We start from the raw sequence: 25,484 nt of genomic DNA on the forward strand, positions 1-25,484 counted from the left end.
CCTCTCCGGCCGGGTCACCGGACGGGACCAGAGGTCATGTGACCCTCGGCCGAAGATGCCGTACGTCAGGGGTAGGAGAGGGGATCCTATTGTCGGATGCGGTGATGGATGAGAAATAAATGGGAGGAATGATAGTGCGGAGATATTCCATTAATTACAAAGAATTCAAGACACTCGATAAAAATTGGCCAATAAATTAGACATCTTTATAGGGCTACTTGAAATTGCCCGAAGCAGGTATTATAGACGGCGAGGATGCAGATCCCTCCTTAATGTCCTGCGGCGAAAATCGCATGTTGAGTTTAAAAGGATAATGAAATAATCTCCAAATCATAAAGCATTACAATTTATGTCCAGAATGTCTTCAAAGTTTAGCAACATGTTTTATGTTTGACTGCTTTAAAGAATATCAAATAGAATTGACAACTTGATGTACTTTAAATTAGTACCGATATACAGAAGATGGAGAAGGTATACAACTAAGAATGTGAAGGGTCTGAAACAAGTTGGCTTATACATCTTCATGCTGAGGAAAGGAGGCATAAAACGCTTGCAAGCAAAAATGGACAGCAGTAAGGTCGACCCCCAAGAGAAAAGCAATAACAAAGAAAAAACAAACCACGATAACCAAAAAAAAGTAATAAAAATCGGACTGATAAAAATTTCATGTAACAGTAATCTTAATGGAATTGCTATTAATTAATTGCAATCAATGCCTTTATCAAAGAAATAAAACGACTCTAAATGAGGTTAGAGAAAAAATTGATTTACGCGAGGCTCTCATCAAACTACATTCGACCAATAGTCCATCTTCATTGTACATCATTGGTTTACAGCGACTGTGAATCTTTGTTAGAGCTTGGACCATAACAGAATTGTCATCACAATACAAAACACAATTATTCATTACACGGCCAAGTGTCAGGGTTATGATATACCCCCAGGTTGCGGACAACTTTTGCACCATATACCTGGATCAGTGCAATATTTCATCATATTATTGTTTTAATGCCCTGAAGAGCCGACATGCATTAAAATTGTTATCAAGCTTTAAGTTTATACACACATCTATATGGTGATATTTTTGAATGGTTCGATGAGGCAATGACAAACGCACATTTGTATCCATGCATATAATAATAGTTACAGTTTATTATTAACTAATAAAACCGTAAATTACCTTATATGTTTAACAACAATACTTTAATACATTGACGAAGAATTCTATTCAGGGATCCCAGTGACGGTCAACGAATCCCTAATTTGTGTGATCAACTGAAGTTATATTAAACCATAAACTGGCCGGGTCCAATGAGAAGGAGTTGATTACGTTAATGGTGCGACAGATGTGTTGCATTGTATTGGAACAGAGGTATTAATCATATTCAATATCTCCCTCCCCTGTAATAAACCACTCTCCGCTATAAACATGCGCATCCATCAACCGACGATTTTTATGGAGCTTAATTGAAATGTTATTCAATTAATGACGATTTGTGAAAAACAACTCATAACACATTTGTGCGAAAATTCTATAAGCATAATGTATAATGGTTATGAGGGTCTTTTTGAATTTGGCTGTGTATATCTCTAATACTCTTCTAACGATTTAATCTTTATAACAGACATAAACAATTTAAAAATTATATTTAGTTGACCACGCCCCCCTAGGTTACACGACAGTAACCCCATCCAAGCTATAATCATTTAAACCAAATCATCTAATCGTTGAGAAAAATTTAAATGAACAGCACAAGAAGAAAACAGTTTTTAAAGAAGGTCTATTTTTCTCTTGGGGTTCATACACTCTAGTTTTAAATACAAGGGGATTTTGAGAGTGTCGCGGTGAAACACAGGTAATCTGCGCCGCATACACTTATCAGCGTTGTCGCAAGACAGTCTTCTCTACTCTACATGGATTTTAACATTTAAATAGGACAAGTCTGAGAGAGAGAGAGAGAGAAGCACTGTGGTCCTACTATCTTGGTTTATTGAGGACGGACTGACATATTTAACCGGCAGATCTAAATGATGTAACAATAACAAGAGGAAGACCCACAGTCCAGAAACAGACAAAGTGTTGAGTGTGTTTCTAACGTCTGGACATACACATACTATGACTTGAAATGGGAAGGATACTTCAGTTCCTCGTGTTGTTGGGGTTATATCTGTCTTGGTCTACAGCACACACGGTAAGATTTCCTAACTAAAATGGCCTCATTGAAAGATAAAAGTATGTCGTTCATGTCTGTATAAACTGGTATGTACAAACCGCACTCTAATAGATGGAATATTAATCATATGCAAACTACCAAGGGGTTGAATGCTTGTGTTTACTTTTGCAAAAGCTTTTCATGTTTGCGAATCGAACTGGTCCCCTACTCTTAAGTGCAAACTTGGGAGGACCTCTAAATACTAGAGGATCCACACAACATATTTGTTGTCTCTGATTATTCCTTAGAGTGTTCCAAACTTAACTCAAAGCACGGTTTTCTACTTTTATCAGGGTGTATACATTAAGATCGTGTTGGTATTCAGCATTAAATAAAACTATACAGTTAAATTGCATATTTAGTTGAAATAGAAAAATTCCCATAACCCTGTATCTTTTAGGTCAAACGACTCATGTGGTTGCAAACTGCAACTAGTTAAATATAAACGGTATAAAAGAACAATGGTTTTGCTGTCACGAAATGTTGCCACCAAGCCGGTTAGACAAATCCAGTTTGTATGAAATGTTGGGTGCAAGATTGTTTGGACAAGAAAAGCATAAACAAGTTCATAGAAAAGGAAATTTTTCTCAAATCTTTCGCTCTCGAAACATAAACAACTCAATTTCAGAACATAACTTCCAAAGAAATCCAAATCAATTTAAACTGGCCTGGTTAAAACCCCACATAGATTCTATTAATGATAAAAACTATATCTCAAATTCTATGACATTAAACTCTATAAAAAGAAAGACGTCCATATATTTACTTTTTCAGGAAAAAATAGACATGGGCGTAATGATTTTAAGGAAATAAAAATAATGGTTAAAAGCGAAAAGACAAAATTGTTAAAACAAAGATATTTTTCGCGGTTTTCATTAAATTATCACGAATAAACTAAACGTATAAAAATATGTGATGTAAATTCACGACACCATCTTTATAGACATGTACTTGTATACCCAAACATTCAAATATATGATACCTGAATTTTTGTTTTGTTTTAAAAATTGAACGCTGATTGGATAAGATTCGGAGCACCTGCTTTTTCAAATGACTATAGCAGTTCCCGTGAAATAGATATGATATTCTCATAAAGTATTTGTTGAAAGATAACGATTTGGTTGTCTGTGATAGTGTAAACAAAGGGACCAAAGACAGCCCCCACCGTAATGAACCTCACTCAAGGGCTCTGCAAACACGAGCCACATTGACCACGTGACTTAAAATTGAAAACCTTGGGCAACATATCCGCGACGTTATGACTTAAAATTGTCTTTGTTTCGAAGAATTTGAGGAAAGCGTTGCCATGATAAATTTTGTTTATTTAATAAGCAATTTTATTTTGTATTCACATAATTTAAATATTAACATTGATAAATATCTATTTTATCTATTAAAAACTGTTAAAAATAATACCGAAGACGAACAAAGAACTTTAAATAGTTTGATAAAATGCAAACTATGTTCACTTGGTGAAAAACAGAAATCCGGATAACCTTTTATGGATTTGCAAACTGACAAATTAAATTTTAAACAGACAGGTATCCCAGGCGGCCTAACCCTGGTGGCGTTCCTCAAATGTTTGTTGTAAGTAAGTCTGAGGAGATATCGCTGGAACAACAGAGCATGCCTTCGTGCATGCAATGAGACCGAGGGTTTTCCTCCAATATTCTTTATTTTGTCAGACTTTGTCAACACAGGATTTAAGGCGCATTTCCTCTCCAGACCGATTCACGGATACCGCCTGTCGATATTATCATCAAACAAATCCGCCACACTCTCTTGGTCTATTTTCTATCATTATTACCCCATGCGTTATCTTTACAGTCAAATATAGTCGGAGGGTCGATGGCTTCTTTTGCAAAATGTACCATGGATGTCCTATCTCTTCTATATACCAGTACACCATGTACCGCTATCTGCAAGCATTGCAAAGTTCTCCAGCTCGTTGAGCAGTGCCACTATGGTCTAATTTTAACAGATGGTCATTCTGAATTCAGTTAAGTTTCAAGAATTGTCTATTTTACAATAATATAAATGTAAGGCAATAAAGAGTTACACAGGATTTAGCAAATTCATAATGAAAATTTGGCATAAAAAATATCGGTCTCGAAATGGCCAATCCGTATGTCCTATGTGATAGCGCGAACAACGAGGTTTATCAGTTGTTTATCCTGGTAAAAACGGAATGCGTAATACTCATCGTCTTAAATGAGAGCATTTAATATGAAAATTTTCGTGACAGATGCAATGGTGTCATCAATGAGCGCGATCTTTCAGGTAATAAAAGGTACCCAGTTAACCGTAAGTATCAGAATAATCGCCGAGACTATTTACAAACGACATTTAACTTCACATCGGAAGTCTAAACCCTCCAAACTAATTACCAGTTAATGTACAATCTGACTGGTGATAAGACATCTCCACACTGTCAATAGACCTCGATGTTTATCTTGGGGATAATCGTCGGGTGAATACTGGGAGCCTGAAGAAGTCCGCGCGCTGCTCGGCGGCAGATGGTTGTATGGACACTAGTCATTTGTTGGTTTATAGAACAGCCTCAGCTCTATTCTACCCTGTTTACATTTAGGATCCCATTTTTTTTGCAACCGGAGATCATATCTGAATATCTGTATCCGATTACTACAATAATATTTAACGGTCATTGAGTGGTCATTGTCGTGAAATTTGAGAACGGTTTGACATGGTTGACGTATCTTGATAACCAAATCACTCTGATGTTTGAGGGCAAAGAGATTTTTCCAGCTAAAATCTCATAAAATCTGAAAAATCTAGGTCCATAATCATTACATTAATTTACATACGAATCAAACAAGTTTTACGAGCACGAAAAATCTGGAATCTTTGCGAGTTGCCTTAGCTCGAACTTCAAAGCGTTTTACCAAAAGGAATTTAAAGTTGATAATCCAATAAATGAGATTATTAATCACGGATGAATCATTAAAAGAGAGAATATTAATTGATCTAAATAGAATTGATTGAAAACACCAAAATACAGATCTCTCTCTCTCTCTCTCTCTCTCTCTCTCTCTCATGTACTAATAATGTGTAAGTTCGTCCCTTGATTTGTATATTTAATCTATTCATCTGCTAGGCACGCGTAGCACTGTAATTCAACCCCGGGGTGAGTCACCCCACAGAACATATTGCACATAAAAATATTGATGCAAATATTGATAGGGGGTTATTCAATAAAGTAAGGGGGTTATTCAATAAAATTTGGCAATCTTCAAAAAGGTAGACACATGAAGATTGTAAAAGCTATCGTATCTTCCAATATTTCCCATTAAGTCAAGTGTGTGCAAGGTTTTAACAAGGTTAAATTTATTGGCAAGAAATGACTGCACGACTAGGGATATAGAACGAAAAACAACAAAAGATCCTCTCTAGTGGTATAATACATTAACTTAGTTACAAAGTATCTGACGATGAAAATCAGGAATTCCAAACATGACCGTATTTCAACATTTATATTTCACCATGTCAAACATTAATAACTAATTTGTAGTGTGATTATTATAAGAACAGTATTAACCGTCATGTCAAATGATTGTATCGCTTTTCTTACACAAATTACATTATTAGATTATGAAGAAATACAAATTATCATTATTTAAAAAAAAATAATCCTACGACATAAAAAAAGATTCTTTCATGCTTTGAAAAGTTATACTAGTATTTATTAAGGCATCATTTGAATTTATATATTTTATTTTGATATGGATAATTAATTTAGTTTATTCATTTTAAAGGTTCTACCAAGTTTCCAGCAACTGAAAGCCAACTATCCTGGGTACAGGCACCATGGCGGCTATATCAGGAACAATCACCTCATCAAGATGATCGGCTGCAAGTCAGACAAACTCCTACATGACTCTAGTGCTCTCAGATTGTCCTATGCCCTCAACAAAATAGGTGAACCCCACTCCCTGGGGACTTCCCTAATCAGACTGTCAAAATTCGGGGAGGACAGCGTAGTCGGGAGAAATGGTCTGCAGTACATCTATCATCCTATCGCTTATGGACCATTTCTGGCCGACAAGTATGGTTATCCTAGCATATCTAAGCTTCACCAAAAGGATCCAATCCATACAAAGAAAAACTTCTGGGGTAAACAGGGGATTCTCAGAGTAATCACTTACACTCAGCATTCCAATCTGCCAGTGGGACATGTTGCATTGTGGGATTGCAATAAATTTTTCCAATCAAAAGACTGGATTGCAATGCATTCATTAATTACTGTGGAATTCTGGGAATCACCAGGTGGGTTGTTGGCATTTTAAAAAAAAAAATAACAGAATTGCAAAAAAAAATAAATCAACTTAGTACAAGGTCTTAAATAAAAACAATATAATCATCCTAGTACATTAAGATATGGTAGATCTTATTCAAAAATAAAATCTTGATATAAATGTTGAGTCAAAATTAAAAGCAATCATAAGTTGGTCACATAAAGAAACAAATTAAACATAATACATGTCTTTCAAAGCTTGTATGCATTTATAATTAGAAACTACTTTTTGAAACTTTGATTCTTTATAACGTTTGCACTTGCTAACATATGCACCCCTGATCGAGATATATTTCTTTGTCGTGTACAGTGCAAATATTTTTAACCGAGATTCAATCTATGAATGAAGAGGATTTGATTAGGATCAAAACTTGCACAGTATCTTAAACCAACACAGAAAGCGTCCTCTCTCTGGGGTTATCATTGGAGTGTCACACGAGCAAATATAACAACTGATAACCTGTAAAAGTCTGGCCACTTATTCAAGTGTTCCATCAGGAATATATAGGTCATTTTATTTTTGTTTTCAGATTCAAACTGCAGCGGCAATGCAACGAGTGACTTAAAACCAACGTTTTATACATCTCCCCAAACTGAACATCCTAGAAACAACCATCACCAACATTTATCACATCACTCAATGAAAACCAAGGAATCCAAACATCTGCAGACATCCAGCCAATCACCAGCTGTGCCCTCCCAAACAAAAGCAGGAAAGACAAATTTCAACCAAAAACACACAATCTCTACTAGTCAGCAAACAAATCTATTACATAATCCCTCATACAGACGCAAGTTTCTCAAGAAGTATTTCTTGAGTAATGGCCACTTGCGCCATGCAAGGCACAGAGGACTTGTTCTGAGGAAAAACAATCCACAGGGGTAGATCATTTCTTATTCAACATTAATACTGTAATGGTGCTATTTTCTAGTCAGAATAAAAATAAAACATTGAAATGGATCTTTCAAAGAGAAAACAGAACTGTGCTTGTCTGTAACTGCAAATGACTTGACAACCCAGGAAATGATATCGACAATGAATTCACCGAGTGACTCTGAATGAAAGTTGAGTTTCAGTGCGTCCAGTTTCCTCCATGCAGGTTTCCTATATGGTTACCTGGGCGTGTCGTAATACCAGAAATACCACTGGCTTTGTTGAAGTGCATCTAATTCACGGTGTTTATGAGTGTGGGATTTCTGATGTTGTTGTTTCTAACGTATCATTTTTCAATGGATACAATGTATCAATTTAAATTGTAAAAAATGTGATATACATGTATGCTTGAAATGTGTATCAATATGTGACAGTGATACTTTGTCAGACAAACGTGTACTTACAGATACTGTGACAGTAGTCGTGGGGGTTCTTTCTCGAATGTTTTATGTCAACCGATTCAAGTTTTGTCAAACAGGCTGAATAACAATAAATGACATACCAGTAATAAGTGGCTATGTGCATTTGAGTATTACAAAATTGAAAATGCAATGTTTACATTTTTACCATCATTCTTAAAAGTTCGCCCTTGAAATATCTGCGCACTTACAAAGCAGGGGACTCCTTTTTCAAATGGGAGTCTGATCCTAACTTATTGTCACAATTTGTTTTTCACCCCTTAATATCTCATTACATAATCAAACCTTTGTTCAAACAGAATGCTTAAGACATTTTAATTGGCCAGTAATACAATCTGCTTATCAAATCAGATAAAAATATTTCAATTGTAAATTAATATTGGGCACCTCTTCTTAATTAAAATACCCTGGTAATGAATAATACCGAGGGGTAATTTGAAAATTTATGAAGTGGTGTGCCAAAACACCACAGGATGGGTTTTAACTTGGGGAGCACCTGCCGAGATTATACCTATTGCATTGGGTTTGTATTTAAACATTTTTATGCAAATGTCTTGTCATTTCATTGACTTTTTCAAGCCCAACAAAAAATGTCCAGCCGTGCAGAAAAATTTAATGATGTAATGTTTTGAAAAGACTGGCACATTTTTCAGTGTCTGCACACTTTAATCGAGTCCCGGCATCCCATTTTATTTGACATCTCTTTCTATTGAATTAGAAAAAGAATTTGTCCTCTGCTCCGCGGCTTTGTAATATAAGTTACAGTGCATGAAATGTTTGGAGTTCTCTGAGATAGAATTAAACAGAATATTTAACTCCAGAGCAAATGTTAAATCTGTTCCTTTCAAAGGAGTTGGAGAAATGTTGAATGTATTCTGTATTCAACGAAGAAATTAAGTTATTTTGGACCAAAAAATGTATGTTTGTGATTTACTAATAAAATGATTTTCAAAATGTACAGTTTTTGTGTTTATTTTTTAAACATTATTTCATGCAAATCTTATTCAAATTATTAAAATACATGTAGATTAAAACTTAAATCCGAAGTGTACTTACTGTTCAATTGATATCAACTCAATATCACTCAATTCTAAAATCTTATTTAAAATCATTTAAGTAGGTCACCTCCATGTAGCAACCAAAACAGTGGCCAGTAAGAAAATCATCTTTAATTTCATAAACTTTTGTTGAATATCAGAAACCATATCAATGTATTGAACACCTGGGACAAACCACTTTATCTTTCCAAGCTGGTATATTGAATGCTTTATAGACAGATACACTGAAATGTTACTATCTGCATTTGCAGCAAAATTAAGACATTAAGGTGGTATTGGACACCTGTCAATATTAATGTGGATAAAAGTACATTATAATCAAAATACTTTCAACGGTTTAGAATTTTAAAATTTTACAATATTTGGCCCCCCAAAAAATTTAATTTTTTTTTAAAGTTGAAAATTATAAAAGCCCAAGCGGCATTCAAACTCATGACTTTCAGATTTTGAAATACCGCTCTAACCTATAGCACTACGCTGTTAGGTACCAAATTTGGGGAAGAAAAAATATATTTAAAAAAAATTAATTTATACGTAGTACGTCACAAAATGGAGGTTTCCCATACCATGTTTTATTCTCATACCTAACCATACAAGGAATAATGAAAGTCATTTGGTATTAGGTCATACAATTTTACAGAAATATGCAGAGGATGCCAGAGCATTTGGTGACCTTTGACCCCTTTGACCCTTATAACACCATCTGAATCAAGTGCTATGTCCTTGAATTGCATAAAGCACTCATCTGCATTGGATACAGTACCAAGTTTTGACCTTCAAAGCATACTGGGTACATGTAATATCATTGCCAACCCATTAAAAAACTCTGAAGCAGATTTTTTTTTTTTTGAAAATCTCCAATCAAACCTTTTAAAATATTTGACAGTTGTGTCATGAAATTGTTGAAGCCTGTGAAGAATTGACCTTGGTTTGAATTTTTACTGCAGTATATTGAACCTCCTCTAAGGCTCTAACCCAGTAGGATATTAAACTCCTGCTTCAAACTATTACAGCTGTTTTTTACATTTAATGAGGACTTTTCCCTTAAAATGTTATATCCTGTTAGTGAGGAGATTCCTTATATCATGGTCAAGATAATAAGACTATGAAAATAAAGGAGGTTAAATTCAATACACGATTCAGTATTAATACTGGTAGTTCTATATTCCAAGGACTTGGAAATTAAACTTCAAAATACTCTGTCCTGCATCTAACATTGACATATAAGTCTCTGATCCATTCTTTACCTGACATTTAACATTTTTCTGTCACATGTGTGGAAAAAACCCTGACATACTGCAGCTTTCTGGTCCAGATTCTAACCTTGACACACAAATTTAGCAGTTCTCTGTCATACATCTGATTATAAAAAAAATAACCTGCAAGTTTCCTCCTCTCCATCTTTTCTGGACATAGAAAAGTTTAAAGTCTTGCTTCTTACAATGATATACACACTAGTTTCTATCCAGGTCTTACAACAGTTTTCTCTCCATCTTCTTACAATGACATATTAAAGTTTTCTGTCCATATTATCACAATGATACAAGATTTTTGTCCATCTTTAAACAGTTTTCTATTCAGAATCTAACCTTTACATACAATAGTTTCCTGTCCAACATTTTACCTACAACACAACAGTTTTCTGTTTAGCATCTAACATTGACCTACATCTTCTGCTCCAGCATCTAACCCTGATGTACAACAGTTTCCTATCCAGAATCTTACCTTGACCAACAACTGATTTCTGTCCAGCATCTAACTTTGACCTATAACAATTTCCTATCAAGAGTCTTACCTTGACCTACAAAGGTTTTCTGTCCAGCATCTAACCTTGACCTACATCAATTTTCTATCCAGAATCTTACCTTGACCTACAAAGGTTTTCTGCTCTTGGTTCTTACCTGTCTTCAGTTGTTGAGTTATTCTTCTGTTCTCTGTTATTTAAAGCACCAACTCGAAATGAAACAGCTTCCATATGGCTTTCTCTGTCAATCATAATCCAAGAATTAGGAGAATCAACATTTTTTTCACAAATATCAATGTCATATTCAAGACAAATAATTAAGCTCTCTAAGTATATAATCAGAACAACACTTACTTGCTAGCTGATGAAATCCTCCGTATGAGTACACACTTATCACATGGCAAACTGTCCTTTGTGTAAACAGTATACAGCATCTTCTTCTCATTGTTTGTAAATCTGAACAGAGTATAGATGAAAATCTGAGTATTATAGACCAAAACCAGGTTTGAATATTTTTTAATCAAAGAGAGACAACTCTTTCGCTATTTGAGGTACGAGTACATGTAATGCTTTCAGCATTAACTCCCTTTGTCAATGGTTTCTTTCACAGCTTGGAAAAGACCCCCTAAATAGGCATATAGATTAATCACTTACTGGAAAACTTTAGGATGAAAATCAGGATCTGAAGAGTCACTGTTGGATGAAAAAAAAAGATTAGTATTTTGAATCAAGGTGTTTTACCAATGTCCAGATTCATCATATCAACAACAAGAGGTTTAAGGTTACCATGTACAATATTATTACAAGATGTATGTATCATATTTTGGGAGTGGTAGGATCAGTAATAACCACAGGCACTTAATGTTAAAAAAAATTCCCTTATTTAAGTAGATAATTTCCCGTACTATAATAATAACAAGATTTGTCAATGTCCCCATTTTGAATTTTCTTTCTTAGCAAATATTTCTGTAAGTTTTACAAGGATTGGCAAAAAAATTATTCAACTTTTATTAATATCTTTTATTAGCACAGATGTGCTCGAGGTGGTAAATAATGCGTAAAGAAGCTGGAGTAGTCAGAGAAAACTAGTGCATCATCCATTTGAGTTGATGATACAACTATTCCTGAAAGTAAAAATCATTATCAAAATTCAGTCTACTGCCCCTCATATCACTATTTTTAAAGAGCATAATATATTGGTGTCACAGCACCTGCTACTGGTCTGCAAGTAATGAGTTCAAAACTCGTTTTAATGTTTTTTACCCAATATTTAAGAATTTTTAAGGTCGAACACTGTAAATTGTTAACTTTAAACATTTACTAGCATTTGGCTCTTCTTCCATATTAATATCCTGTGGTGTCTCATACCATCTTAAAGCCATTGATTTAGGGTTTTTTTTTTTGGTCAGATTAAAGACTAGCTATAGGAATAAGATCAGATTAAAGATTAGCTATAGGGAATAAGGTCAGATTACAGACTAGCTATAGGAATAAGGTTGAGTTTCTTACTTACTAGTCAAACAACTTTATTGATGACTGGCATCTCATTGATTGACCAATCACACTCTGGAATGAAAAACAAAACAAAATACATAGACGTATTGGTAGGAAAACATTTTACATTGATACAGAAATAAACTTACAGTACTATTGTAAAGTTAAACACAGTTATAACGAAGTGCCTGGGATAAGCAATTTTGCTTCGTTATAAGCGTAATTCATTATATCCATCAAGTTCACAACATATAGTATAGTCACGGGGAATGAAAATCACTTTGCTGTAAGCATCAATTCATTATAAGCGTGTTTGCTATAACTGTGTTTTACTGTATCAATTTCATAGACAATGAATGAAAATGAATTCTAGTGTTTCTATATACATAGATTCATGCTAATATGAACTTCAATATATCTATTGTTCACTCATACTGGTACTTCAAATGTCTTAATGTTAGCTTGTTTTTATAAAATCATTTAGCAAAACCTTCTTGAGTGTAAGGTTTTTTGTTTTAGATTTACAGAAAGCCTACAGAGGGAGGCACAGACAATTTTTCACAAGATCCAATAAAATTCACAGAGGATGTATTGAGGGTGTATTCACCCTTTCCTACAGAATCTAACGATACTTACAGAAGGTTTATACAGAGAGGTACTAATAGCACTGTCCAAATCCTCCTGTAGCTGAACCAGGGACTTCATGTTCTGTACAGGATAAAGCACTTCATGAGCTGAAAATAGATCAGAGTTAAAGATTCCAGAAAATATTGTGTTTTTCATGTATTTTCTTACAGAATGTTTAAAAAGATGTCAAAAGTTTCAAAGAGGGATATTTTGAGATGTCACAAAGTGCAATGTTTTACATGTAAGTAAAAGTTTAAATTCACATTCAAAAGAACTTTATTCTTGTGAAACAATCCTTCATATGTAAGACTTTTATGAAGAGAGAAAGAGAGAGAAACCTCATTTAAATTTCATTTCATACAATAGCATTTTTGTATAATAATGTACTTTTAAATACTAGTATACTACATCCCTTCATGATCATCATCTGTATTACCTAGAGAGTTGACTATATATTAGCTGTTACCTTTGAGGAGAAAGCAGCCTCTCTGAAACTGGACCCAGGGGTTGCTGGATATGTTTGGGGGGTAGTGCAGATCTTCCTTCTTAAGATACTACAGAACCAACAAAATATCATCATCAGAATTAGTCACACAGTTCAGGCCTTTGGACCATAAAACTTAGACGAGCTCACTTTTGATCTCAGTCTCACTTTTCCACTATCTATTCCTTTTCTAAAAGTGAGACTGAGATCAAAAGTTAGCTCGTCTAAGTTTTATGGTCCCAGGAACCGTACTCATAAGATCCAAGTTTGAAATTTTGAAACTGAGAAACTATTTTAGTTTGGCCTAATGTAACAGAGACACTTATTGCCTCTGCTGGGTTTTGAACCCGGGTCCTCTGGCATGCCAGTCCAGTACTCTACCGATTGAGCTAATGGGTTAACCCACTAGCCAGGACTAGTAGGAATGCCATATACCTGACTCTACCACACTTTTACTATTTATAACAACCATACATCCACATTACTGTCAACAAAAGGGCATAGCGCCCCTCAAAATGTACATGGAAAACGACATACCATGTGCACCTCAGAACATATACAGTATTTTACATCATTTCTTGATTTTAATGTCAGTTGAGTTAACTCAAATACCTTAAATCAAGCTAAAAGTCCATCAATGTATATTACAATAATAAAAATTAACCTATGCATAAACTGATTCAACTATTCATAATGCAGCCAACATACAAGACTGATTCCTTATAGCTGCTTGGTCAAAATGTACCGGTTTATATTGAATTCTATGGACACTGAAAAACAATACAAGTAGTTTTATTTTGTATATATTTACAAGCAATGTACTGATGCAGTAGTTTTCCCCATCATTTCCCCATTATTTCTATGAGTTAAATGATGTTCAGAAAGAGTTTCCAAAGAATAAATGAATATCTAAAAAAAAATGTGTAATTTCGCCCCTCATTGAAATTTGAAGTGGGTATACTATATTCACAACAGGATTATAGACATTTCCCAAAAACAATGTAAGCAAGCTTTCAAAATTGTTTTTCCTCATCAAATATTCTTTTATGTCTTAAATTTGTACATTTTAATTTGGGGTGAAGCAACTCAAGCAGTCAAGGAACAAAACAACATGGATTCTTTTGTTAAATTTCCATGACACATGCTCTTTTAAATATTTTGTGCAGAGTTATTTTAATTACTTCAAATATTTCTATCACTGAAAAGAGACCAATTCAGTAGGTGTAATTTGGTGTATATTCATAACTTTCTACACGAATTGGTTTAAATGGAAAATGATTTGATACTTAATAGCCAAAAAAGCAGACCACCCAGCTTTAAATATTCACACACATACTTGTGTTATAATGTTATTTGTTCAGACAATTATCTTCAGAATGACCAGAGCTGAATGTTTTAAAATGACACAAATTTCTTGCCAGAGGGATAGTTTAAATATTTTCATTCTGTAGTCTTTTTTAAAAAGAAGCCACACCATACAAACACAATTACTGTGTACAGAGAAATATTCGCCCCCGTTTTATTATCACCCTTTCGCCCTAATTGTAAGAGGGCAAATTTAAGACTAGGCGAATTCTATGTCGCAAATAATATCTCTGTTAACACAACTGCATCTGGGCGAATTCAAGAGGGGGCAACACCATTTGCAATTGTAGAAGGGCGTAAATAACATGGGGTGAAAATAACCCTGTTTATAGTATTAGAAAGTATGGTAAAAAACCAAATGGAATAAAAGTTCAGAAAAAATAAAATATCTAAAACTCTACCTGCAGAATATTGCTGAAAGAAAATAGATTTATAGTTTAATTTTAATTTGAACTCAATCTAGTATGTTAAAATGGTGCAAGTGAAAATCTACTGTACAGCTAAAAACTCACACAATTTAATGTTTATCAAACTCTTCCCAAGTTCTGTTGAGAGAACTTAACCAAGAATTTCCTGTTTAGGTGTCACTTTAGCTTGATATCTTTTATATGACTCATTCGCAGTAAATTAATAATAAGCTTTTATATATGCAACAACTACAAACACATCCAAAAACTGGAGCATTCATAATAACCTGTGATCCAAATATAATCATCCTTACAAAAAATAACCTTTGACTTGGAAACTATATAAAAATCTTACTCCTGCCATAAGCAACTTGTGCACAAAGTATGATCCTTCTATCCTAAACAGACATGTTTGTATTTTACCTACAAGGTATGAGAAGTTTTAGCCTCTCATGACCTTGAACTCTGATCTCTTACCTTGAAAATAGCTTTATGCAACCTGTACACCAAATATAATTTTGTCTCTTTGCAAAAACAACCTCTGCAGTAAGTATGACCATTCTACTTAGAACAAACTGACTACTACAGTAAAACTTATCATAGAGAAGTCCTAGGGACCAATGGATTTACTTCACTATATCTGTAATTCGTTATAGCAGTTTTAATTACAAATTCATTACAATAAGTATAGTGAATTCGTTATATACATGCTTTCTTCCACCAAACTACATTTTGAGCAAACTGAGGCATAACATGAAAATACATTCTTTTGAAACCTATAATAATCGGACTTTAAATAGTTCAATCTTCATTCTTTCAAAGTCTGCCCACAAATTATGGACATGCTGATGCACAGACAAATGCAATTTCCCATTCTTCAATACATCTGTCTTAAGGCAGGCATATAACATTTAAATATCTTTTAACCAAAACCAGAATTTAGTCTGGTTTTTTTAGTCTAGTAAGAGTAAAATATTGCCAAACTATAATTACTCTCCAAACAGACTGTATTCATCACATTTAAAAATTATTATTTAAAAAAAAAAAGGCTGTTTAAAATAAAAGATAGATAAAAATTCACTAAGAAAATGTGATTAATGTACACACATTTAACTTTACTTCAGTAACTTTAAAAGAAATATTTTTAATTGGTATGATTTTTTTATGCAACACATCTTTTAACTTGGATGAAAGAAAAATCTTACATAATTATGACATATAACTTAAAAGTTTTAGATTCTAAGAATTCTGCTTCCGACCTGTCTAACATGAAGGTCATAGACCCTCTGATAAGAGAGATAACTTTCTCAAAAATTTTTGGTGGATTTTTGGAGTTTTTAAAGAATCATTTTCAGAAGGTAGAAAGTTCTCTAAAGAAATTTTGGATTCTAGCATTCTGATCCTCGCATACAATGCACATGATTCACATGAGATCTGCAAAGTGTTGCAGCTAGTTCATAGAATATAATTTTTTAAAAAAAACAAACATTTACTTCTGAGAGTTTTTTCATATTCCTAATCTTCAGGTGACAGGAAATTAAACTTTGATTACCCTTGTTTCATACAATGTCATTTCCAAAAATATAACAAATAAATTTTGATCATTAAGTCTTTCTGTCCATCATTTAGAAATAGCATTCAGATGAAATGGTCAAGATAGATTCATGGTCTTTTTTTGAAGAACAAAATGGTCTTAATATGGAAATTCATAATATCTGCTGTATCTTTATTTTCCAGGAAATGAAACTCTTGCAAAATAAATGTAAATTTCTTTGATAGAAATTTAGAGAAATTTATTGTTACAAAAAAAGAACCGATTCCCTACATTAAATTGTTTTATATTCCATTGATACCATACTTTGTTGTTATATATGGTATATATATATATTATCATACAGTAACTTGATCCAAAGGGTCAGATCACGTTGAGTTGCCAGGCGCGAATCATCAGATCAAACGAGACGCTTTGCGTCGAGTTTGATCTGATGATCAGCACCTGGCAATGAGACATGATTCGGCTCTTTGAATCAAGTTATAATGATAAATTTATGATATACCCTTGTCCATTTAAAAGTTTTAATTACCGGTACAAAACTATCTTTTTAAAATTAACTGTATGACGTTTACTTACATAACAAAGCTTTTTTGAAACAAACTCTTTTAAAATGCGCTAAAATACAGACGTTATTTAATGCGTACTATGCATCAGTTTCAGAGAGTGGTGATACGAATCGGAAAACCACAGTGTTGTAATCTGAAAAATCGGATCACACTCTGTAAAATCAACAGTACCAAGAAGATAAAATTGATGGGTATATAATAAATATTTTTAATATTATTCTCTGATAATGAAATACAGTATTTCCTGAACAGTGTGTTTTCTCTTTCTCATATCATGATTTAATATGTTCATCGTCAATTTTTGAAAATATGAGAACCGCACGAGGCATTCAAATAAATCATTTTCATATCACAAGGTATAGTGTTTTATGAAAATGTTCGTTAGAAGATTATAACAATGTTGACGTATTTGTAGCAGAGGGTTTATGAACCTTAAGTTTTAGATTGTACGGAATTTCATCTTCTTACCTGTCCAACTTTCTCCAGCTTAAACCTGGACTTCTTGTCTTTGTCTGCCATTAGTTCTGAGATGGAATCTTCATCATCCTGAATCACAAGAAAAAAAAATATAAATATAAAAGAACATATTGTTTTTATTTAAGTAACATATAAAATTTTAGGTGGGTCAAATAAACGTTTTTGAAAAATCTATTCTTCAACGGAATGTAAGAATAGGAAGGGGTTCCAAATATTTTCACAGCTGACATATTGTTTGTATGGCAAATAACAAATTTCAGAGCATAACATTTTCAGTAAATCAAAGGATAATATACATGTCTCCTTTTACACACCAATTAAATGTTTTTGATTTGCAAATACCTTTGACATGAATTAAACACATAAAGTCATCAGACATATAAACAAAACTTCACATCATTCTTACCAATGTAAAATGGTTAAAATTGTCTCGCAAAAATTCTGCCACAAAATTAATATCATGCTGCGTCATCTGTTGAAAGAGAAAATAAAATAATTAGCAAACAACATTTAGTCTATACAGAGGAATCTATTGAAAGAGAAAATAAAATAATCAGCAAACAACATTTAGTCTATACAGAGGAATCTATTGAAAGAGAAATCAAAATAATCAGCAAACAACATTCATGTCTATACAAAGGAATCTTAGTATAAGGAACGTTACATTCAGTGGTAAACAATTTTTTAAACAATATACCTTTATGAGATCTGCAGGTGGTTTTTCGTTTGACATTCTCTGTATAACTTTAAAGAAACAAAAAAAGAAATGTGTTCATCAGACACAGCATCTTAAACGCAACTTATTCAGTAATGATAAAAATTGGGAAAGTGCTCAAAACAAACATTCCAAATAAATATGCTAAATGGTTTTTCTTTCTTTTGTATATTGCACTGTTTCTTTGATATTTTATCAATATCAACTTACATATTAACTTGGAGAATTAATCTCTACAAGATTACAGGTGAAAAAATAAACATTTGAAACTGACAAATCTATGCATTACTGTTATTCTCTTAAACTAAGAGACCAACAAGATCTTTTTCAAATCTGTGATAAAAGGTTTCATGATTTAGGGAAAGGATCTAAATCATTTTCAAAATATCTGATCACTTGTTAGAAAAAAGCACCAGTCTTTTCAGGCACTTGCTCAAACCACTTCTCAATATACAACTTTAAATGACTAGCAATATCAAGAAAATATGTCGCTTTAAGGAAAATGGGTGTTGGGGAGGGGGTCTTGGTCTTGTTTAAGATAGGTAATCAATGATGGGGGAGCTGATGCCATTTAACCAATCCATGCATCTAGACATGAGGAACCAGAAAATATATGGTTTAGCGATTGGGGCGAGAATGTCCCCAACCTCCTTAAAATATAGTAAATAAACTCAAACTTTGTATTCAAAGGAGGTACCTGGTAAGTTATTTAAATGGTATGTTTCAATGATCGAAGGAAAATCTTACCTACATACAACCACCGGAAGAATGCCTTGAAATTCTTTATACTGTCATCTATAACTCTAAAAAATAAATTCAAACAGATTCAAAAGCTTAGAGAGGTCTTATATATCGATGAGCTGATACCCCACTGACAACTAAGAGATACTGAGCATGGCTGCTGTACCCGGTACTCACTGTTGGAGTTCACTGGATTTGAGGACGAACGATCCGACCGTCATGATGGCAGTGTGGAGAGTCTGTGTGGTCAGCCCTAGAACTCCAAACTTCTCGTACCACAGAGACATTCCCCTCAACTCGGCCAGGTGGTACAGGATGGCCTGACTCACACTGTCAAGATGTAGGAGGAGGATCATAATATACATGTATTTATGTAATGAAATTGATAGCTACCATATAAATGCAAATATAAACATACACTTGTAAATGTTTCACAACCAGTTTCTGAATGTTGGAATAGGAAGTTTCTATAGAATGTCCCAATTTCTGCAAACCCTACAAAAAAAAAGAACAATATCAAAATTCTGGAATGCATTCTGGTCAAATATTATATAAATTATATATATTCAAATAACAACACTGGTCTACCAAGCAACAATTGATTTAAAGATATTTAGTGACCCTGAGAAGATATCATAATTCTCAATTATAACAAGAAAAGAGTGTAGATATCTTTTAAAAACACTTAAACTTTCTAAAGTATTGACACATGATTCACAAACACATTCAATATTTTTCTTTACTGCCTATTTGATGTTTCACATTCTTTATACGTGTGATAAGTACCATAGATCAAATGTGTCTCTCCCTTATCCTTTCTATATTCAATAACTGACATTAAATCTAGGGAACTGTTATAAAGCTGAGAAAATAAGTGGTACTGATAGTCTTGTTAAAGGGGCATCGTCATGATTTTGGACAAATTCTTTTTTCCTGTTTTATTATTTACAATGTTTTACGAATACATTCTTAATGATCAAATAAAATTTGAGAGTCAGTTGTAGAGTTATAAGCAAGATAGAGGGCTCAAAATTATTTGTCATGTAGACAATGCCTTATTGAAGCAATGTTAAAAATTATTTTTGACCAAAATCATGACCATGCCCCTTTCATTTTGTGTGCTTTTCTTTTAACATTCTATCATTTTAACATTTATATATTTTTTTCATACTAACCTTGCCAGTCAAATCATTCAAAAGGAAAGTCTGTAGTTCTGGACTGAAAATAGACAAGGCACCACTGTTACTTTATATTTTACTTGCTATTTTGTTGGGTATATTTACTTTCTTACATGTACTTTTACTTTCATACCAGCATGTTCTGATACATGTCTTCTACCAAGTTCACTACCTCCATGCTATATATGTACATGTTTCTCAGAGTTAATTATGGGAAAAGTAATCTGAGAACCTGATCTCCTATCTTTCCTGTCATTTTGTAACTGTAATTCCTATTTCTGTGACTTTCAGACCAGGGTGTTCCAAACAGAAGTAATCTGAGAACCAGATCTCCTATCTTTCCTGTTGTTTTGTTTCTCTCATACCTACATGTATTTCTGTGACTTTCATACCTGGGTGTTCCAAACAGAAGAAGTTCCAGGAAATCATTGCTCACTGTCCCTGTACCTGCTGCCTGCAATAAATTATTCAAGCCTTTACATAGAACTTCATAACTGCCACAATTTTGTACACCCTTGTACACTTAAAGTACAGTACAATGTAGATCATAAATGTACATTGGGTGGCGTACCAGTACATTTAATCAGCTTACCATATATACACATGTATTTATTTTACAGAAGTACTTACATGTAATTCTGTGATTTCACATTTTTGTATCAAGGATAACAAGGATAAAAATTGCCTAATATGCCAAACTTTGATCATTATTTTGTATAGTTCACAACTGTCAAAAAATAATAACAAGATTTTAACTAGGATTTTAACTAGGAATCTACAATACTTGTGTTTACACTGCTGCATTGAGAGTATGATACCTTTTTGTCTTCAGCAAACTTGAGAAGCTTGGAATCCATTTCCATTAAGATGTCTTCCCATGCCTCCGACATCTGCTGTACAGTGGCCTGAAGATACTATGAAAGACAAAACACAACTGACTGTACCTAACGATGTCAATTAAACTAAACACAATTACCGAATTTAAAATGGAGCAGTTCACAGAATCTGTGAAATCATAAATCAATGGGGCCAATTTTTCATAGGTTCATCAGAAGGTAATTTTGTGAATAGAGATAATTTTAGAATTTATTGAAGATGTAGATCAATGCTTGAGGGGTACCTACAAAATCTGTTACAGCTGAGCCCCAACAAATTCTTAATTTCTGACAGTGTGCATAATCCATACAGAACCGTGGCATCATATTTTTATCATTGCCAAAGAAGATGGAGCAAAAAAGTTCAAATTACAAATTGTCAGAAAAACAATTGTGACCAAAGTATGGATAGATATGTACCACTTCATGACAGACATAAAGATACCAAACAAAAAATGTTTTCCCACGGCCTATTTAACATATCATACCTCTTTGAGAGTAAGCACTTGTCCAAACTTCAAAGCCATCAGTCTCAGCTCCTTGTGTCGAGAAGCCATTAGTTTGGTGTCAAACTGTAAAGAAAATTTAACTACTTAACTGACAAGATAGTGCTAGTTCACCAAAACCTTAGAACTCATGTTGAGATAAAAAAGGTTTAGCTAGTTGTCTGCAACATTGGAACTCACCGACATCAGGTAGCAATGGCTGTGCTGTTCTTTGTCCTCTGTTTCGAGCACAAGCGACAAGCTCTGAAGATCCTGGCTTATAGTTGCAGACAAGATTTTCCTGATCTGGAAAACAAAGAAATTAAACCTTTAGATGTTGACTTGATCTTGGACATCTGGATTAATTTTCTCTATAAAAATATGTTTGTATCACCTTGTCCACATTGATGGCAGGCACTGCGAGTCTGCTGACCGGGAAAACCCCAAAAGCATACATACTCAGTGAGTTACTGCTACAGCCAACAATCAGCAAGTTTAATCTACAAATACAGTCAACATTATTGCCCAGTAGAGCCTTTTTTTTTTTTTTTTACAAAATATAACTACATGTACATGAATATGTAAAAATTGATTCATAAAATTTTCAATAAAAGAGAGATTTCAATATACCTTTGCAAAAACATTTTGAAAAATGTTTAATCAACCGGATAATGGACTCAAATGATAAAGAGAACGTTAGGTAAAATGAGACAAAATTTTAAGTGCAGAGAACACAATCTGTGTGGTTTGTCTGGACAAGCACTTACTCCTTCTGTTCACACAACTGCTTGCTGTCTTCTACAGATTCTTCCCTATAAAAGAACAAAAAAGCTTCAGAACTTCGGTACTTTACATTTTTTGTTTAACACATTTATATATTACACAGTTGAACATTGCACCACTCTTAGCGGCACAATAATCAGTAAAGTTTCTAAAAAAAATGTTTAATATACACTATATCGGACTGCTTGCACATGATTGTCAATACCGGTAATTCCAATGCTGTAGATCTTAGATCAAAATAAAAATGATTTCAGATAAGTTTAAATTTCAGCTCATCCCTCTCTTCAGTGTTATAACTCAGTGAACAAATTGACTGCAGATTGACAACATCGATGAACATCTTCATTTCACAAATGGATATAATAGTAGGTTGCATTGTAAGCTGATTATAACTGGATTACTAAAACATGCAACACTTCAACATCTAAGTCTGATACTTACACTGGTGATACTTTGGACAGGGTACCATAACTGTAATACAAAAAAAGAGATGAAAGATATCATGCTAAAATACCATACATCTTACCCTATCAGCCTCCACAACCCCCCCCCCCCCAAAAAAAAAAACCCACAAGTACTCAATATATAGAAAATGATTTCAAAATAATTTCCATTACATTTTCTTAAAGAATGTATCATCCATCAATTTTCATAAATTTCTTTGAATATCTGTCTCATCGAATCTCAACTTATTTTCCTTTTCTTTGGTTACTAAAATGCAAAGTCAGCTTTGTCAAGAAAACTTTCACTGAGCAGAATAATAGAAAGTAACCTTTTATTGAGGGGCTGAAGTTTTGGGAGGTAGTTCCTGAAGTTGTCCTCTTTGTATGGATCCGGTTTCCACTCTGCATCCTCCGGACAGAACTGACACACCCACTCCATACAAGTTATCTCCCCTTCCAAGTGGATGGAGTGGAGAATGTCTGCATTCTCTATGTGGTACAAGTTGATCCTCCCATTGCTGTATCCAGCAGCAACCACTGAAACAGTTTAATCATCATTGAAGATTCTTTTTTTCAGACTGCTCTTTATGTTCAATTGAATCAACTCTTTCAGTTAGAAAACATCAAGAAACAAATTTATTTTTACTGCATGCAGAAATATGAAATGCAAATATGACAAGATTATATTAACCATGATCAGTGTATATATACTCCTTATGATGCCACATGGATTTAAACGGCATTAAGAATTGCTTGTAACACAAAAATCTTAGTGTGCAAAGTCTTAGAATGGCCATTATTATGAGAGAAAAAAAATTGATCATGTACAAGTTATCTCATATCTTTTAACACTATCTGCTATTATGCTGAATTTGTTTGAATTGCTAAGAAATTTTAATTCTTCAAACCTGATAATTTACCGTTAAATTTTTACCTTTTCCATCCGGTCTCCATGCCAAAGCTTTCACCTTGACCTCCTCTGATGGAGGTGGGACAGACCAGACTTTCTGCCATGATAATCTATGGAGAACAACCTGAAAACACAATGGTTTTGTTCATTCTGTACAAAAGTTACAGCGAGTTAACTAGTAGAGATAATGCTTAACAAAGCTTTTGATGTGTCTGCTAGTTTCCTTGAAGTAGAAAAAAAAGATTAAGAATTGATTTTAGGCATTTTCATGATATAACCAACTTACCAACAACATCATAGCTAATTGTATACCAAAGGGTACTAAATTTTACTATTTTGGATATACATGTAAGAATTTTCTTTTCTTTGTCATGCTTTAGCTTATCAGTGTACTCAATTCTTTGATAATTTCTTAGCATGTTATTTATTAAACGACCTCAACAAGTGACTTTAGTACTTTCTTTTTTAAATTCTAAACATTGAAAGTAAGTTTACCTCCCCTTGAACATTAGCCAAAGCAATTAGGTCAAACTTGGATGACCACAGCATAAATTCCACCTCCACTGAAACATGTTTTTCATCCTTCAGTCTGAATGAGGTTTCTTCAGGCATTCTCGTTCACTAAAAAATAATTTTTTACAACATGGCATATATTATTGATGGTCCACGTGTACATGGGGAATAATACATGTATCATTATCAATATATTGTATGATAACCTCTGTCAAAGGTTTAGAAATGTCTTAACATTGCCAAAAAAAAAAAACCCAAACTCTTCTTCATTCTTATCATTCTGCATTATCCTCCTTACCAAGAATTTTATTATCAACTAACAAACAAAAAATTCTGGCCATTTACTATATAGAGAGACAATTTAGGTTATTTTGGACAGCATGCAGTTACATTTTGTATGAATGTTCATCTCTGATAGGTACTTTTTACACCAAAAAGTGATGAAAAATAAATCATAATAGATTTAAAATTGCATGGTCACAAGACGTTCTGGGCTGGCGTTTGGTCAGGGTAATATCAGACATTCAAGAAATGAGCACCTTAAGGCCTTGTATGAGCCTCTAATATTTCTTCTTTAAACATGAAAGTGCCAGACAAGTCAACAATCAGGAAAGTGGACAGATAAATAAACACGATATAAAGTGGATTGATAGACAAGTCAACAGTCAGGAAAGTTGACAAATAAATAAACACAATCATTTTTAATCTGAATTTATGAATAAAGAACAATAATCTGTTAATGCAAGTAAAAAGATTGAGAATTTTTTTATTCATCAGTTAAGTTTATTAATTACTTGAACTATGGAGACTTGAAATATGTTTATGCATATTTAAAAAAGGATCTGTTTTGTGAATGCGCATGCAATATACTGAATTTTAAGTGGCAGTGACAAAGATAACTCTTAGACAATGCTAGTAATTAAACAACCATAAAATTATTAACTAAGCAAGGCTTTCGCGTTTAGAGAAATGTAAACAGGCATAGACAATACATTCGTACATTCCCTACCACACGGAAACTAGAAAATCCTAATAGTTAATCTCTGCATTGGTAGTACAATCAGTTAACTGTAGTAATTAGAAAAACCGTTTCACAATAATACTGACTAAAATACTGTTTTAAAGTTGGCTTTTCATAGCGATGTTTTCATACCAAGGGCGCAGACATATTGGACTCAAAACGAGG

General features: G+C 33.6%; 2 protein-coding genes across 2 annotated transcripts in view; one reads left to right on the plus strand and one right to left on the minus strand.

Moving 5' to 3' along the window:
* LOC105338657 (anaphase-promoting complex subunit 4) overlaps positions 1 to 25,483 on the minus strand; it is a 30,307-nt gene extending 4,824 nt beyond the window's left edge. Inside the window, exons 1-24 of the mRNA XM_066069479.1 lie at positions 25,406 to 25,483; positions 24,281 to 24,406; positions 23,810 to 23,909; positions 23,205 to 23,412; positions 22,874 to 22,903; positions 22,417 to 22,461; positions 22,044 to 22,149; positions 21,851 to 21,955; positions 21,653 to 21,736; positions 21,108 to 21,203; positions 20,682 to 20,743; positions 20,287 to 20,329; positions 19,530 to 19,606; positions 19,289 to 19,441; positions 19,118 to 19,173; positions 18,353 to 18,399; positions 18,062 to 18,127; positions 17,647 to 17,724; positions 13,268 to 13,355; positions 12,811 to 12,908; positions 12,194 to 12,246; positions 11,335 to 11,373; positions 11,035 to 11,136; positions 10,838 to 10,921 (exon numbers count right to left, since the gene is read on the minus strand). Coding sequence (XP_065925551.1) covers positions 10,838 to 10,921; positions 11,035 to 11,136; positions 11,335 to 11,373; positions 12,194 to 12,246; positions 12,811 to 12,908; positions 13,268 to 13,355; positions 17,647 to 17,724; positions 18,062 to 18,127; positions 18,353 to 18,399; positions 19,118 to 19,173; positions 19,289 to 19,441; positions 19,530 to 19,606; positions 20,287 to 20,329; positions 20,682 to 20,743; positions 21,108 to 21,203; positions 21,653 to 21,736; positions 21,851 to 21,955; positions 22,044 to 22,149; positions 22,417 to 22,461; positions 22,874 to 22,903; positions 23,205 to 23,412; positions 23,810 to 23,909; positions 24,281 to 24,397 — 1,937 coding nt within the window. The 5' untranslated portion in view covers positions 24,398 to 24,406; positions 25,406 to 25,483. The remainder of the gene's footprint in view (positions 1 to 10,837; positions 10,922 to 11,034; positions 11,137 to 11,334; positions 11,374 to 12,193; positions 12,247 to 12,810; positions 12,909 to 13,267; positions 13,356 to 17,646; positions 17,725 to 18,061; positions 18,128 to 18,352; positions 18,400 to 19,117; positions 19,174 to 19,288; positions 19,442 to 19,529; positions 19,607 to 20,286; positions 20,330 to 20,681; positions 20,744 to 21,107; positions 21,204 to 21,652; positions 21,737 to 21,850; positions 21,956 to 22,043; positions 22,150 to 22,416; positions 22,462 to 22,873; positions 22,904 to 23,204; positions 23,413 to 23,809; positions 23,910 to 24,280; positions 24,407 to 25,405) is intronic.
* LOC105338656 (uncharacterized) lies at positions 1,720 to 8,834 on the plus strand. Its single transcript, XM_011443874.4, has 3 exons — positions 1,720 to 2,192; positions 5,987 to 6,497; positions 7,056 to 8,834. Exons 1-3 carry the CDS (start codon positions 2,127 to 2,129, stop codon positions 7,409 to 7,411), a joined length of 933 nt encoding a protein of 310 aa, XP_011442176.3. The 5' UTR covers positions 1,720 to 2,126; the 3' UTR covers positions 7,412 to 8,834.
* Position 25,484: the final 1 nt, after the last annotated feature.

Source organism: Magallana gigas, chromosome 8, assembly GCF_963853765.1.
Source record: "Magallana gigas chromosome 8, xbMagGiga1.1, whole genome shotgun sequence".
NCBI classification, from domain to species: domain Eukaryota; kingdom Metazoa; phylum Mollusca; class Bivalvia; order Ostreida; family Ostreidae; genus Magallana; species Magallana gigas.